Below are 16323 nucleotides of genomic sequence, written 5' to 3'. Positions count from 1 at the left end.
ATAGAATCACAGAATCATTTAGGTTGGAAAAGACCTTTAAGACCATCAAAAGTCCAACCATTAACCTAACCCTGACATCCCACTGCTAAACCATGTCCCTAAGCACCTCATCTACCTGTTTTTTAAATACCTCCAGGGATGGGGACTCAACCACTTCCCTGGGCAGCCCATTCCAGTGCCTGACAACCCTTTCTGTGAAAAAATTTTTCATGTCCAACTTAAACCTCCCTTGGCACAACCTGAGGCCATTTCCCCTCGTCCTATCACCCGTTACCTGGGAGATCGACCCCCACCTCGCTACAGCCTCCTGTCAGGCAGTTGTAGGAAGGCAAAAAGGTCTCCCCTCAGCCTCCTCTTCTCCAGACTAAACAACCCCAGTTCCCTCAGCCGCTCCTCATAAGACTTGTGCTCCAGACCCCTCACCAGCTTCGTTGCCCTTCTCTGGACATGTTCCAGCAACGCGACGTCTTTCTTGTAGTGAGGGGCCCAAATCCGAACACAATATTCAAGGTGCGGCCTCACCAGTGCAGAGTACAGGGGCACGATCACTTCCCTGCTCCTGCTGGCCATGCTATTCCTGATACAAGCCAGGATGCTGTTGGCACACCGCTGGCTCATACTCAGTTGGCTATATGGTCAAGAACAGCTGTAACTAGACCAAAAGCAGCACCTCTGCGCTATCACTCCCACCTGGGTGTTAGCCACAAACTTTCTTATACTGGAGAAATAAGGGTTGTTCATAAATTAATGTGAAATTTTGCTAAGACTTCAGGAATTCCTACTGTTGGCACATGCAATTAAGAGTGGAGTCGGACACATGGATAGGGCCCCACTCTGCTTATGCAAAGGCACTGTGTCAACTTCAGTGTAGCGGAAATTAATTTTAATGAGTCAAGGAAAGCACTACACTGAGAAAGGACACATCGAGAAAGAAGGGAGACACGCTTCTGCTATTGAAAACACAGACACCAAAAACATTGAAATGGAGGACTTGAGGACAGAAGCACTGAAGACATGAAATGCAAAAACTGTAACAGATGCAAAGCAGAGAATGACAAGAGTTGCAGACATGAAAGTAAGGAAGGTCCCTTGATAATGCAGCAAGCGTAAGAAAGAACCTGTGCCCACCTGAATGACACTGACCATGGACTCCTATTTGTGAAATATGATTTTGGTACAAGGGTTGGAAATTTTTGTCTAGGGAGTAACTGCCTGGTCCATTCAGCCTCTTGGCAGAAAGATAATGAGTTACTTCAACCTTCCGTCTCCAGGTAACTTGCATACTCAGGGAAGCCTTGAAAAGCTGGACACTCCTTCCACCGAGGAGACCCATAGGGTTCAAAGCATAATTAACTATAAGCTGTGTTACTATAGAGTGGAAAATATTAATCAGCTCTAGCCATCTAGGGAGACTGTGGTTATCATTAAGAGTATGCGGGACACTCATACAAGAATTCTTTTCCCCTGCTTGCTGGACAAGCTCTCTCATACAGTTTATCTGCTCCAACTGCATGCTTCTGAGAAAGAGCTAGACTAAATGAATACTTTCAGCTAGAGCTGAAGGTAAACACTCCACTGGAACTTTGCCCTAATCGATAGTAGCAATGTTCATGTCACATGAGAGTCAGAGGATAGAATATGGTGCTTACTGAAGTCAGCAAATAAGCTAATTATACTTAGCCTGCTTGAAGAAGGGGACAAGTGAGGTCTGGTCCACCCACATATTAATGCAATCATCATTATCCTTATCCCTTGTTTGCTTTGTGCTTATATTTAAAAAAAAAAAAAAAAAAAAAAAAAAGTCACAAACGGAGGGTGCTACTGACCCCTTGTGGAAGAAACACTCATACATTTTAGGATGGACAAGCATCACTGGGGAAAACAGCTCAGGTATAAGTTTGTCTACTTACCTCCCTCAGATTTATTTTTAAGCAAAATTCAGTGAAATGGTGTTATAGTGTTGCAAGGTGTTGGTATAGTCTCACAAGTGTATTTTCCGGATTTTAGGCGATTTTGCAGAATCTGGGTTATGTATCAACTTCTTCAGGGCAGTCAAGTAAGCCCCAACAAATCCTAACTGCAAGAAATGGATTTTGCACTACATTTCCTATAACTAAAAGTCTTGCATTGTTACAGAAGAAAACTTTACATTATCAGCTCTCAGAGTTCTTGGTCTCTAATGCAACTTTAACTATTTCAACCCACTTTAGCATCACACTCTTGAAGACTGCTTTTTTAAAAAAAATACTTTCTATCTCCTGGAGAGCCTAGACATACTACTGTCATTGCTGCAAAGGGAACAAAGTATTTAAATCCCTAAAGTAATTTTCAGCCAGAACCTTTTCATAAGCATCAAGAACAGTTGTTAGGCTTTATTCTTTAAAGTAGCAGCTTTCCAATGCATGCTACTTTGTTGACTTGAACAGGGCTGCACAATGCACTAGATCTGCAACGATACTGTTTATGACTGAAGTTACCTTTCCTTATTGTGGAAAACCAGGTCTGAAAAGGAAGGCTATCACTTTTTATTCAAATACAGCTGCTGATTTTTCTTCCCTAAATAAAACAGAATACACCCATGAAGAACCACCCTCCGCATTTAACTAAATGCCAAATCCAAAGGAAATCTCCATGGAGTTTCATCATCCCTGCTGCAAACAGATGGCTGCATATTGGATAAGCTGGAATTAGTCAGAACAAAGTGCATTATACAGAGATTAATTATATTATACAGTATTTATATTATAAAGGATTGTATTAATTATATTGCACAGTATGAAGCAGCCCTCTCAAAATCTAAAAACATCAGTATCAAACACAAGCAAAGGCAGCAGCTTCCACTGTGACCAACATTAAGGGCTGAAACCCTAGAGACCAGAGACCAAGCCTTAAACCTATACCAGCGCTGTTCCCATCACTTTCAGTGAACAGTATGGAGATGTGAACAGCTTTTAAGTCCCAAAGCAAAGAGCAAGTGGCTAAAACAAAAGATATCTGAAAATATTATGGTTTTGTATAGACCTGTCATATAAACCAAAGTTGAAGAAATCTTGAAAAATGAAAAGAAACCGAGAGAGACAGCAACAAACTTTTTATTCCGTCAATTCATTTTTCAACCGGAACACTATGATAAATTAAAACACTAAGCCATTAAAGTCTGGTTGCTTTTGTTGCCTTTCATTACATATGTATTTTTGTTGAATGCATCCATTAAATTGAATCCTAAGAGTATAAACCATGATGCTGCAACTTGCCTCAGAATATGGGAGTTACTGTATCTGGCAGGAGATTCTTAAATGATCACGGATCTGCGGTCGTAGCCAGATCTGTGAAGGCCATTGAATGATATGTAAACCCAGAGTCTAACATAAACTTAACAGCAGCTCTAATCAGCATTATGAACTGCATATTTACAGAAAAATTTGCACATGTGCCGTAGATAAAAATTTTAAATCAACCTTTTCATTGTTACAACATAATCCGCCCTTCATAGTTCTACTGTGCTGCTTAAACCGTATTTGAGTATCTGGGAGATTCAAAAAGGCACGTAGGATTTCTGATGTTGCTACAAACTCACATTATAAAGAACCAGAATTTTTTGAAGTCTGGATTGCAAACTTTCTCAATAAAGTCTGGTGCGCTTTTAAACATTGTGTGTCAGCGGCTAACAGATTTACCAAACATTTGTTCAGGTGTACAGTCTTCTAATTCCATGGTGCCATCTAACATCATTACAATCAGGAGGAAGCCAAACGAGCCACCACTCCCTTCCCAATAAAGTGTGCACAGAAATCAGTATTAATTCAGTCCAATTACACTTTTAAATCAAAGCTTTTGAAAAAGTCAGTATACAGCTTATATAATAAGTTTTATTAACCATATAGTACATTAGCATTTCCTTTGAAAAGCTTAGACCTTGCTAAGCAGTTTTAATGAAAGCAATTATATAATGCTACCTGCATACAGAAATCCACTACATTCACACAGACAACCTTAAATCTCCCCAACAAACAGTCATGTCAAAATCTACAATTTTACTGAAGATACAAAGTTGGTTTTAACAAAAGCAAAAATGTTCTTGTGGTTCAGTAAAATCTGTTTTCTAGTAAGAATATTTTGCATTCATAAAGACACTGAGCTTGGGACAAAAAGTATTTCCTAGAAGCTCAAAATGAGAGTTAATTTTTTGTAACTATGAAATGGCATGCAAACATACAGATTTGTTGCTGGTTATTTTTCTCTCATAAAAGACTTACTGGGCCAGAGTAAAACAGGTATTTTTAGGTGTTTGTTTATACAATGGCCTCTCCCCTCACGCTAGAATTGTCATATACAGAACATTTTATCAGCTGCCTTTGCCACAAATGCTGCTTCTGTAAGTTTGAATACTATGCCCTTCAGACCCCAATGACTGATGCAATAATCAAACTATCTTTCAGAAAGCTTAACAATACCTAAATTTGCCAATTTTCCTTTACAGAAAGTATATACAAGTCTATAAATCCATGGCAGGGGTATTACAATCACATTAACATAAACTCATTAACTGGATTCGAAAGATACTTGCATTCTGTAAGGACTCTATGGCTGCTGCCCCTTCAATAGTTCTATCAAGGTACTGTACAGTCATTAAATCTTTAATATTCTCCAAGATGTGCTGAAGAACACTGTGAACATGTTTAAGTTGTTAAAAAGCCCTGAGTCAGAACTTTGTATTTACCACAGGCTTAGCTATAAAAATGGCACATACTAAAACCTCTGCAGATAACAGTTTTGCTTTGTCAACACAAGTTATCAAATGCATAAAAAGACAACAGTACGAATTGCAGCAACTTATGCAAGAATGATACGCAATGTACACTGTGGCAAATCACACACTTCTATTGTACGTAATTTACACAGTCAGTAAAAAACCTTCACAACGTATTCAGACATCAAAACTGATGAAGCAAGACAGAACTGATGTGTTCCCCATCCCTTCCCAAAGACAAAGAACAACTAGAGAAGAATTCAGTACTTTGGCAGAAAGGAGGTAGCACTGCTAAAAGTTAGGCTGTAGTGTTGTTGGGTTTTTTAAAGTGAAAACTTGACCCACGCAGCACAAAGAATGGGATAGGCTCTTCAGTTCACCAGCTGCTACTGGAAGAGTAAAATTAGGTTTCTAACATTTAATTTTGTGGAGGAAGCTTAGACCACTAGCTCAAGGCCGCTTCTTCAAACAATTTAGTGTTTATGCAAACTGCAATTAATACTGCTAAAAATAATTAGGCATACATAAAACTTCATCTCTAGAAAATATCTACACAATAAGTACTTAGATTATTTTTAAAAGACTACTTCACGTCTTTAAAAGAAGCTAGAATACCAATTGTAAGACTATGCTAACAAGGCACAAGTACTTGTGCAAATCTGCTATATCCTCACCCAGTCCAAGTTAAGAACACCACCTCCTAATCAGTCTTTCACATTTACAAAGTAGCTTGTTTATTCTCTTGTAAGTGTAATTTTCAGTATCCACTTCAGCAAAAAGGGATTCCTCCAAATCCCAACATAGAAGTACACAGTATTTCAACAAATGGAGAGTAGGTAATAATAGGCCAAGTTTTCAGGAAGTGCCATATGAGCTTGGGGTATAGTAAGTGATAGCAGGTTTGAGGAAAAAAAAGTCAAGCATAGTTACACAGAAGTTAACGAGCTACCGTTATTTAGCATATTCAGTTAGCCTCTTGAGTTGTCTTTACACTTTAAATCACTGTGTACTGATGTGACCCTTCATATGTTTTACTAAATGAAAAAAAAAACCACCAAAAAGTATTTTAGTTAAACATCTGAGCATACCTCACACCTGTACAACATATTATTAGGTGCCTTCTTGACGTTTTCAAGAAACAAACAGAGATATTTCATTCAACTGAATATCTAAACTGCTATTAAATACTGGGGGATAATCATAATAAACAAAGGTTGCAACTCTTAACATTTTATGATTTTACAGTATATTAGAGATAAATGCCTTCCTGATTTTTCTCACATTTTCACTTTTTATTCAGCTGTTTCTCATGGCACCATAATAGCATCAAGTTGACATACTTTAATTGCAGCTGGCACACAACATTGCTGAACAAGTCCAATCAGAAACTTATACGCAGTCACATGTATCTGATATGACTGAAGTATGGAAGACTAGAGCAGCTCCTATAGCAATACCTTCAGTCATTGTCTCTATTTCCATAGGACTGTGATGGGATCCAAGTATTAAGAGTGTTATAAAGTAACTTACAGGTTCCCTGTTGAAAAGTACAAGCCTAACAGAGCACGCACTTATCTATGCTGCAATATGTGTCTCCTGCAGACAAGGAATATTTAACATTCAACTCCAGTTTCCCCACCCAGGATGCTTTAGATCAGTTCTTACTTGGCTGAATTATTCAATTGATGCTAAGCTGGAATACTTTCAAGTAATTCTGGCTTGTTCCAGCAAAAAAGAATTAGGAGAATGCCAACTGCTACACTGAGGTTTCAGTTTTGACCTGCATTATCAAGAAGAAATCCACCCTGCCTTTGTGCTGACAAGTTTATAGAGGTCCCCGTGAAGAATAAATAGGATAATATTCAAAATATGTCTACCAGAGCCGATGAAACCAAGGTACAGATCTGATGCATTACAGGCTAAAACTCAGAATGAATTGTCAAATGGCACATCCTATTATAAAATTATTTTTAGAGGAAGACTGACAGGAAACTGAAGCCTACTATAGAAAGTTCAGCTGTCTAACATGGTACAAAAAAAATCAGACCTAGTGACATGCATATTGGCCAAATGAAAATTGCAGTGAACACTCATGTGTACTCAGACCTTAAGTGGAGATAGTGAAATGCCGAATTAAAAAACGCTTTCTGTCAAAAACTTTCCAAGGTTCCTTGAAATTTTGGTATTTTAGAATAGGGACCCAAGAAGCAAGAAAAGGGAGGGCTATTTCATTTGGCCAAGAAGACAGATACACAGATTATCCAAGAACAGATGACTATTAGTATACAAAATAAAACAGGCTGCTATATTGACTCTAGGTTGAGATTGTGTCCAGTGAAAAATTACTGGAAAGAATGATGAACATTTGCAATTCTGGATCAGGATTAAAGATGGCTGTAGAAAGGCTGTGTATTACATCACCTTGCTATGTTACAAGCCGCTCTACATACATTTTTCTGATATATCATTGTAGTTGTTTCCTGCAAAACTCTATCCAGTGTTTAAACCTTACTGGTTAAAAGTTCACCTATCCAGTTTACTAGTAACGTTCTTCCAAGACTTTTGCCAATGTTTGCACAATTCTAGCCTATCAACACAAGCTTCAAAAGACGGAGATTGATTTATCTGAAGAGATCACGGTTTTATGCCTTTATCCTTACTTGGATCTTGCCCTGAACTATACCTTTTTCCAGATTTTTGACATATGCAATGAGAATCAAATGAGAAATTGATCTTAGTTGCAAGTAAGGCACCTAAGTGACTCCAGCATGGATTTCTTTATGGTTCTGCAAGAGCACATCCAGATGAAGTCTGCACAATGGCAAAGGGCTACATAAACTAAGCACTCAGAAAACTGCCAAATCACTTAAGAGTAAGCATGCACTCCTTTCAGCTACAAGAGATCCTTAAATCAGCATACTTTCTTCCATCCAAGATGATGGAAGGATGTACTTGTTATCAAAATATTAGTTTGCAGTTCCTGACAGTAGCATTTTTAGGGTCAGGAACACATCTGTCACACCAGTGACAGCTAACTCCTTCAGCCAACTTCAACTCACTTAGGCATGGCTCACAAAATTCACTGCTCTGTCAACAATATCTTGATTTGCAGTATTACCCAGTAATGTTCACAGATAAGTTCTGGTGTTAACACCCAACTTAGATGAATAAGCAATATTACATCTGCTCTTTTGCTGTTGACACTGTTTGTCTGGAGACAATAAAACTAATTTAAGAGAGGAAATCTTGCAAAATCTCTAGTTTTTCCTAATTCATAGACCCAGAAATTTTAAATGGCCCCATATATATATATATGCATATATATATAATTGCAAGATTCCTCTACAACTGATCAAATTCACTCATCTGAAGTGGATAACTGACCCATTGCTTGAATGCTTTCCCTTCCAGTCAAGTTAAAAGCAATTTCATACAAAATTATGTGGCCAGCAGAATTAAGAAGTTCACTATTTAAGTTAGCTTGAACCTGTTAGACTAAAGTGCAGTTTTAGGAATATCACACATCTAAGCAAGATTTTTCTTTTTACTGTTTCCTTCCCAACCCATCCTCAGAAACAAAGCTGATGAAGTCAGAAATGATGAAGTTAGAATCACCTTAACATTGTATTTTGAGGCCTGATCTTATGGGAATAGTATATTTATTACTACGTGTACACATTTTGTATTGATTTTGCATTATTGTATATTTCAAGACAGAAATTATTGTGAATTGTAACTGTCACGGGAAATGACATTCTTCAGAAAAGCATAAAAAAATTCTAATTATTTATATTTTATATTAACTGACAATATAAAAAAAAAACCCCTTACATCACTTGACACCTGATACATACATTAAAAAACATGAACAAAACCAACGTAAGATTGTCCCTTTAAATTTTAAGGGGAAGAAGACAACAAAGAAAATGAAAAAAAGACTGCTTTAAATTAGCTTCAGGCTTAGATGGTTTTTAAGAGTAAAGCTAAAAGCTGACTGTTCAAATACTGTTCTCTCATTTGGTGTGTTCACAGTCTTTAAACAATTACCATGTAATGAACCTGTGCTACAGAATTAGAAATGTTTTCATTAGAACCCTTTACTGCCTTTCAAACTTATGGAGATTTAAGTCATCAAAATCTCCTTGCTATTTCATAAGCTAATAAAAAGACACTGGTTCTGCTACTTAATACAAAAGGATCCTTCGTTCAATTGCCTTGCGGCATATAGGGCATTCACTCATTCGGTCTCCACAAAGTTGACATGTTCCATGGCCACAGAGAAAGATCATGTTCTTCAGACGGTCCAAACAGACAGGACACATAGTCTGTAAAAGATTTTGACAGGTTAACACAGTCAATTGCAGTAGTGATACTGTATTGAATATGCAGTGTATACATTATTGAAATTTAACAATAAATATGCCATCTTAAGCAGAGCAGATCATTGCCATAGCATAACATAGGCACTAACTTGAGAACTATAAAAAAAAAAAAAAAAAAAAAAAGAAAAAAAATCACACTTTTACTTCACCTTGACTTAAAATATTTGGGCTTTTCCTACCCCATCATGACACAAAAACTATATAGCTTCTTTCCAAATCTGATCCCCTTAAGTAAGACAACCCAATAGCAGGTTGACATCGCATTTTCGGTATCATTACCCAAGGTTGCAACATTAAGACATTTTTCAGCAACATTCCCCTATATGTCATGTAATCTTCCAGAGAACAAACACCACAAACAGCTTGATGTGTGCAATGCTTGGGTAATAATTTCCCAATTTTTTTCTCAGGCTACCTAGCCATTCATATACTTACCTTTAAACACCAAGGATTGAACGTATGCAGAAGTAATAAAAAAGCTACATAATCAATATTTTTATATAAAGATTCAATACTGGTAATTCCAGCCTTTGTTCATAGAAGTTATCTAGATTTTCAACCAAAAGAACACCTCAAGTTTCAAATGAAGAACAATTAGTAAGTCTGTGACCTTCAGTCATAAAGTAGCACAGCAAACTTTTAAAATCAGTTTTAACTGCTGAACATTAAAGTGACAGCCAATGCCCCAAAAAAGATCTCCTGAAGTTCAACAGCAAAGTTCATTTTATACCAAACCAGTAAGGAACAATGTCCTTCACCTTTTGTCACATGCAGAAATTGAAGTTTTGGTAAGGCATGTTCCTTCACCATAAACATATTGCAGCCATATTAGGATTTCATTTATAACAGTTTATCAAAGGTTAGTAAATGAATAGATGTTATAACAGATGATAATTGTTAAGACCATTCTGTAGTCCAACAAATCAAATCTAAGATGTTCTCAGATCTGAGACACACTACTCATATGTAACACAAACGTTGATCTCATAATATGAAATACTGACAGGCCTCATATTTCAAATGCAAATTCATTTTATCACCACTTTGCACCTGTGACTTGTGTCCATACTCATCACCGGGGGTTTACTTCAGTTTGTTCATCTCATGAGAGAGAATCCATAGCAGGAACCCCAATTAGTATAACTTAAAAGCATACTTTCTATGGAATCAATAGGTGTTACTTCCTAGGGTGGCTAGCTTAGTTGAAGACCAAAATAAATTCAGCATTATACAGAGTTTAAATCATCATGGAATATGGCTAAATGCCTATTTTAATCTCCAGGACACCAGTATAATGGGCTAGTGGGAATGTAAAACTCCCAGATAAAACCTTATGTGAACTCTTGTTTTAAAAAAACCCCAACCAACCAAACAACCCTTCACTTCCCAAAAATGCTGTGCTACAGCTTTGTCAGAATTTCCACAGTAAAAGTTTGAGAGCAAAACACTCTCAAACTAAAAATTTGCGAAAGACCAAGTGTCTGTCACTCAGTCCTGCTCATTCTTCCATTCACACCAAGTCACCTTCACATCCCAATGGCACAACTAGAGCATTCTTCCTCCAGTAACCTACAGTCTTTGAATATCAATGAAACCGCTATTTCCAATGAGCATATAGCTGTCCTGTGACAAGTGTCTATACCTGGACAGTATTGACACGATGTCCTTTGACAAAGGACTGACAAAGCAAATCCAAATCTTATCTTTGGAGAAAAAAACCTTGTAGCTTTTATTCTATGTTTTTAGCTTAACTATTTGCTGTTGTGGCTAAATACAATGTCAGAATTATGGAAGTTACAAGGGGCCTGTTTCTCTCCAAATGCCACATCATAATTTGAAAAGGAAAACATTCATCAAGGGACTCAGAAATAATAAAAAAAATAAAATCCGTTCAAACACCATGACTTTTGATTATTTCATTCAGTGAAGGACAGAAGTCCTAACATTTTCGTTTTATACATCTTTTCTGCAATTGCATGCAAAGCATGCAATATTAGCAAATTGCCCGATTTCTCCTGCTTAGTACAAATGCAGAGTATTTAAAATACATTAGCTGTTTAATTTCTTAACATGATACTATTTTAACATTTAAGTTACTTCATACAGTAGAAGAATTCAGCTGGCAGGAAAACCAAACTTCCTGTTTGCTATGCGATTCTATTCTGACAAGGATTTTCTTGATTAGTTCAGCAGTTTCCCAGTGGGATACAAGCCCAAATAACTGAGTTTTATCCAACGTTCAAGAAGCATTCTCCTTACTTTACCAGCAACTTATAGGCACTTCTACAGTGGAAAAAAGTTCACTGCATGCCTTATACCCAATTTGTGCCACTGGAGCAGGAAATAAGCAGCATCTGTTTCTATTGTACTATTAGTTTGTTAGAACATTCTCTGTGTGGAAACACACACTACTGTTTTTTTCTGCATGAAACATTTGACTCCCCTCTTTTGAAGGAAAATAAATGGTATAAAAAGGCACTATACCTGTTCTATGTAAGAATTACTTCTTTGGATAAGTAAAAGTAGGCTGAAAAAGTGCTCCTTTAAGTATAACTGAGTTTGCAATTCAAATAAATTTTTACCACTAACAAGGTGTTTTAACCTACTTGAAATATCAATTCCTCCATACTAAAACCAGTTTTGCCAATAATATACAGGTGCACAGTGACAAAATAAATTTATTTTTAAGGAGAAAGAAAGTGATGTAAGTATGGTGAAGGAACATACATAAGATATTAGACAGATGGTGGTGACTATGTATGAAATGGAGTGAAGGTATTGCAATTACAGTCACAAGGGTTCACATTCAGGGAATCCCTGAAGAATGGTGTGGTCATCAGATGTGGGAGATTCTGTTGACATCAGCATCACTTCTGCTTGGCACCAGAAATGGTTTTAAAAGCTTGCTGCACTAACATATTAGATTATCATTGAAGGTATGAGTTGAAACATAGGATTATACCTGCTGAAAGAGAACAAATTAATTTTAAGATACAAAAATATCAATGTAACATGAAGACTGAACTATTAAAGCACAAAATCAAAAGAACACACAGTTATAGTGGAATGCTGTGCATCATTTCAAGCACAAATTTAAAAGATGAAATTACTAATTTTAATCAAATCCAACTTCTGCTCACAAGTATGATGCACAACTTGCCCTGTCACAAGACTAATCAGAAAAGGCACTAAGAAAAACACGAAAGAGTCTCAAGCCAAGATGCACACAAGAACGACCAGAATGACCTCTTTCTAGTCAGAGGCATTGAACAATCTTCAGTTTTATACAGATTTAAAATAAATTATTGGACAAAAGGGCACTTCAAAGCAAAAGAGTGCACTTAAACTCTCAAAGCATTCCAGTATTAGATCTTTCTTGCTACTGCAAATACGAAAACCAGAAAATACAAATAGAAAATGACACATATAAAGTAATTATTCTCTTCTTCCTTATACAGCATAACTTTCTAATATTGGAAACCTTCTAGCTAGCAAATCCCAAAGGTACGACAAAATTGTTAAGAATAAAAGAGCACTTAAGGAAAACTGAACTCACATCTAATCAAGAAGAAAAACTGTAACATAGTTTTCCTTTCACATCCCTATACATAAGAGTATTAGCATACCCAAACAGAACGCCAATCTTTTATAAACTCCTAAAATGAAGTAACCAGGAAAAACTGTATCCGAAGAAAGTAGATTACTTTCATCTGCACGTTTTGCATATATAATTTTAAATGCCGAAGCAGTAACCTTATTCTTTTCATCCAAAGTTAAGAAGTAAAACAGAAGCTAAACAGTAGATGTAAGATGTCAGAGATATCTCGAAGCTCTAGATGTTCTCGTCCAGACAGACATGCATTTTTCAAATGACAATTTTTAATCTGCATGTTCTTTTACAAAAACTACAAAGGAATCTGTTTTGAATTGGATGTTTGAATTTCTATTACTGGGGTGTTGGCCAAGTCTCCATACAACAGCAAACAGCTCTTCACAGACATGCCACTGAGGTTTAAACTTGACAGCCTATCATCTCCCAGATTTAAGGCATTTAGAGATATGGGCCCTAAAACTGGGTGATCTAAACACTTTCCTCTTAGCTTTCACGCATGTGAACAGCTGAGAGCAACAACTACCAGGACTGGATGTGAAGCTGCCATCACTGAAGTATTACTGACTGCTGTAAGCCTACAAGAGGAAAAGGCAAGTAATACAGTAAGAACACTTCTCTGTTTCCTGTATCCGTGAAAAGTTTCTTCCAATTGTGTTTTACACAGGGAAGCCAAAAATCACGTTATCAGGGTTCTAAGAGAATAAGTTTATACAATAATAAGATACCCCCTGGTCCTCTACAGCCAAAAAATTTCAAAATCAAGTTTTCCTTTGTTCAGATGGAAAAGCAAGGAAACAATTTAGTAATTTAACACAGGGAAAGTCTGCATGTAGACAACTTAAATGCTTCTAATGGAAACAGACTTATAACAAGTTTAAATTGGTAACTGTCAGTCATCTCAATTTTGGTTTTCATTAGGTTTCTAAATCACATGTAACTTAACCAATGAATAATCAATACAATCTGTAGTCAATTTGTATAAATTTCCTCCTGCAAACACCACCTATAATTACAAAAGATAAACCTTACCTTTTACATTCCAAATATTCAATTAACATGTACAGTACTTTCAAGGGTTTTAATTTTACAACTACACAATTTCTTGAAGAGTACATAAACTATAGCCCTCATACAACAGGTAATTGCCAGCCATTGTTCAAAAGCAGAACAAGTAAAGATTCAGGTAGATACAGAATAGTGAAGAATATCTACTTTTATTACTGTTCTGTGCAAACAGTTTCTGCTGTACCTATACGCTCAGGTCAGCTAAACAGGCAGAACATACTGACTGGGCAGAGCATCCTTTTTCAGTTACATCAACACAGATGCTCTAGTAGATGGATTATCAAACATGGCCACTTGATTTTTTTTATTTTTTTTTTTTTTAAACCTGTACATAGAAGACATACAAGCCACATCACACACAAAAATTTTTGGTTATTTAACTAAAATTTAAGAATTGAAGCACTTCAACATATCATTTTGTTTTAAATAACACAAGATGCATCGGCTTTTTAAATTATTTTAGTGGTCCATAAAATTTTTATTCAGCACTTTTACCTGTTCCTTGATGTCTTGTAACTGTTGCTGCAGCTTCTGTACATCTGCATTGACATTGGTGTTGTCTTTGTCTTTCTGCAAAACTGGAATGTTTCCACTTGCTGTAATTCAGAGAAGATAAAGATCTATGATTAGGCATCAATCACATGAAACAGGAATAATTATTTCCAGTGTACTAACTACAATTTTCCAATTATCCGAAATAATGTTAGTCAAACAAATTTTGTAATCAAATTCAATTCACTATAACATCACTGCAGCTCAATTCATAAAGAACTTCTTTGAGCTAAGTGGCAATGCTTCTTTGACAAATATTTCCTCAATAATGATGCTCAAAATGCCTGTAGCCCCTTAATGTTCTCCAAGTTCTTCTTTGCCTGTGAAGTTCCTGCAGTAAATTTTCTTGCACATGTAAAAAATAAAGCCAAATCCTTTCACAGTGAAAAGACTTTTTATCTACACAGCCAATTCTATTTGGTGTTGAAAACTGCACAAGCGTCTTGGAAGTAGTTTGCTCAAGATTTGAACAAGGTCAGATTAATATTCCTGTGTATGATTGATCTGGGAAGCAATGTTACTATAAGAAACAGAAAAATTGAGCAGTACTTCAAATGACAAATTTTAAATTTCCAGTGTGAGTATTAAAAACTTGATTTTAAGGATTATTCTTATGTTTATCTATTTAGGAACGGTATTACAAGAATGACCTAATATTCCAATTCACATGTACTCAATTCAAACACTGCATACCACACATACACACAGCGTAAATACAAATAATTCATAGAAATTGTTCAGAGAAGTCACAAGAAGTTTAAAAACTAGTCAAAGCAGGAGATGTAAAACTAAACAATCTGTCATGAAACTTGCTTGTAACTAAATGCAAAATATTCACAATTCCTTTATCAGTCAGAGTTCCAGAAGTAAAAAAAAAAACAAAAACCCCCCACACATTTATTTGCTCATTTGCACAATTACAGACAGCTTTTGCTTCATAGGACATTAGTAAGTGGCCAAGAGGTCACGTATGTTTCAGCTTCTACTCTGGATGCTGGAAGCAGTCCTTTAGTGTAATGACTGGTATTACCATTGCATCTGCTGTTACCAATGTTGAAAGTAGTGCAAACAGCAAATGGATACCTGACTTAACACTGTTTTTATTAAACTTTTCTTTAGAAGGGAGAGGAAAAGATTTAAGTCATTTAAAAGAATGAGAAGAAGTAGTTGGTGGGGGGATGTGTAAGAGTATGGGTTTTGGAGTCACTCACAAATATCATCAGTGGTATCTTCTGTACCTTTCCCTCCGCAGCACATTATGAAAGGCACTCTTCGCTCAACCACTGCCCGACACTGTACACATTTCTTCATCAAGCTTGCACAGTCTGAGAGGACAGAGAAATAAATCAACTCTGAATCCTGCTCTTTCATATCCATGAGCTTGTTTATTCACAGTAACTAGACAGCAATGCCATAATAGACGCTTATAATACAAATAACTACGTGTGTTCATCTTCATATCATTTTCTCCAAATCACACCTATAAACAAGGTCTTGTTTGAGATTCAAAGTAAACCTACTCTGTTTATCTTCTTTTAACATATTTCAAGCAAGCAGGTTCCTCTTTCTCCAAATGGATTTCTATTCCACAAGAATTACAGAAGTTAAAAAAGTAAAATCACACACATTTGAGACCAGAACTTCAAAGAATGTCTTGGCTACCTGTTTTTTTCCTTAGAACAAAGGATCTAATTTACCATCCTCATACTCCAGGGGCAAACAGATGTGGCTCCTTACCCTTAAAAGAGTAAACCTGTATCTTTCCATATAATCCCAGAAAGGAGGCTGTAATTCTTCTACAAAAGGCAAATGATTAAGTCTCATAAATGCTGAAGGTTACCATGAATCAGTAGAGTGGCTCTATAAACTACACAAAGTTGAAGACCCTCTCATTCTGCTTGAACAAGATGTCCAGAAAATAATCTGAAAGAAATCATCTACATCTGTTAAACCTTTTGCTA

General features: G+C 36.4%; 1 protein-coding gene across 1 annotated transcript in view; it reads right to left on the bottom strand.

Moving 5' to 3' along the window:
• Nucleotides 1–3090: 3090 nt before the first annotated feature.
• Nucleotides 3091–16323, bottom strand: part of MIB1 (mindbomb E3 ubiquitin protein ligase 1) — an 82076-nt gene continuing 68843 nt past the window's right edge. The window contains exons 19-21 of the mRNA XM_035903003.1: nt 15601–15687; nt 14306–14406; nt 3091–9075 (exon numbers count right to left, since the gene is read on the bottom strand). Of these exons, the coding sequence (XP_035758896.1) occupies nt 8935–9075; nt 14306–14406; nt 15601–15687 (329 nt within the window). The 3' untranslated portion in view covers nt 3091–8934. The remainder of the gene's footprint in view (nt 9076–14305; nt 14407–15600; nt 15688–16323) is intronic.

This window comes from Egretta garzetta, unplaced genomic scaffold (assembly GCF_000687185.1).
Source record: "Egretta garzetta isolate BGI_Z169 unplaced genomic scaffold, ASM68718v1 scaffold229, whole genome shotgun sequence".
In the NCBI taxonomy this organism is placed as follows: domain Eukaryota; kingdom Metazoa; phylum Chordata; class Aves; order Pelecaniformes; family Ardeidae; genus Egretta; species Egretta garzetta.
Note: the sequence above shows the minus strand (reverse complement) of the source record. Positions and strands in the feature narration are given on the sequence as shown.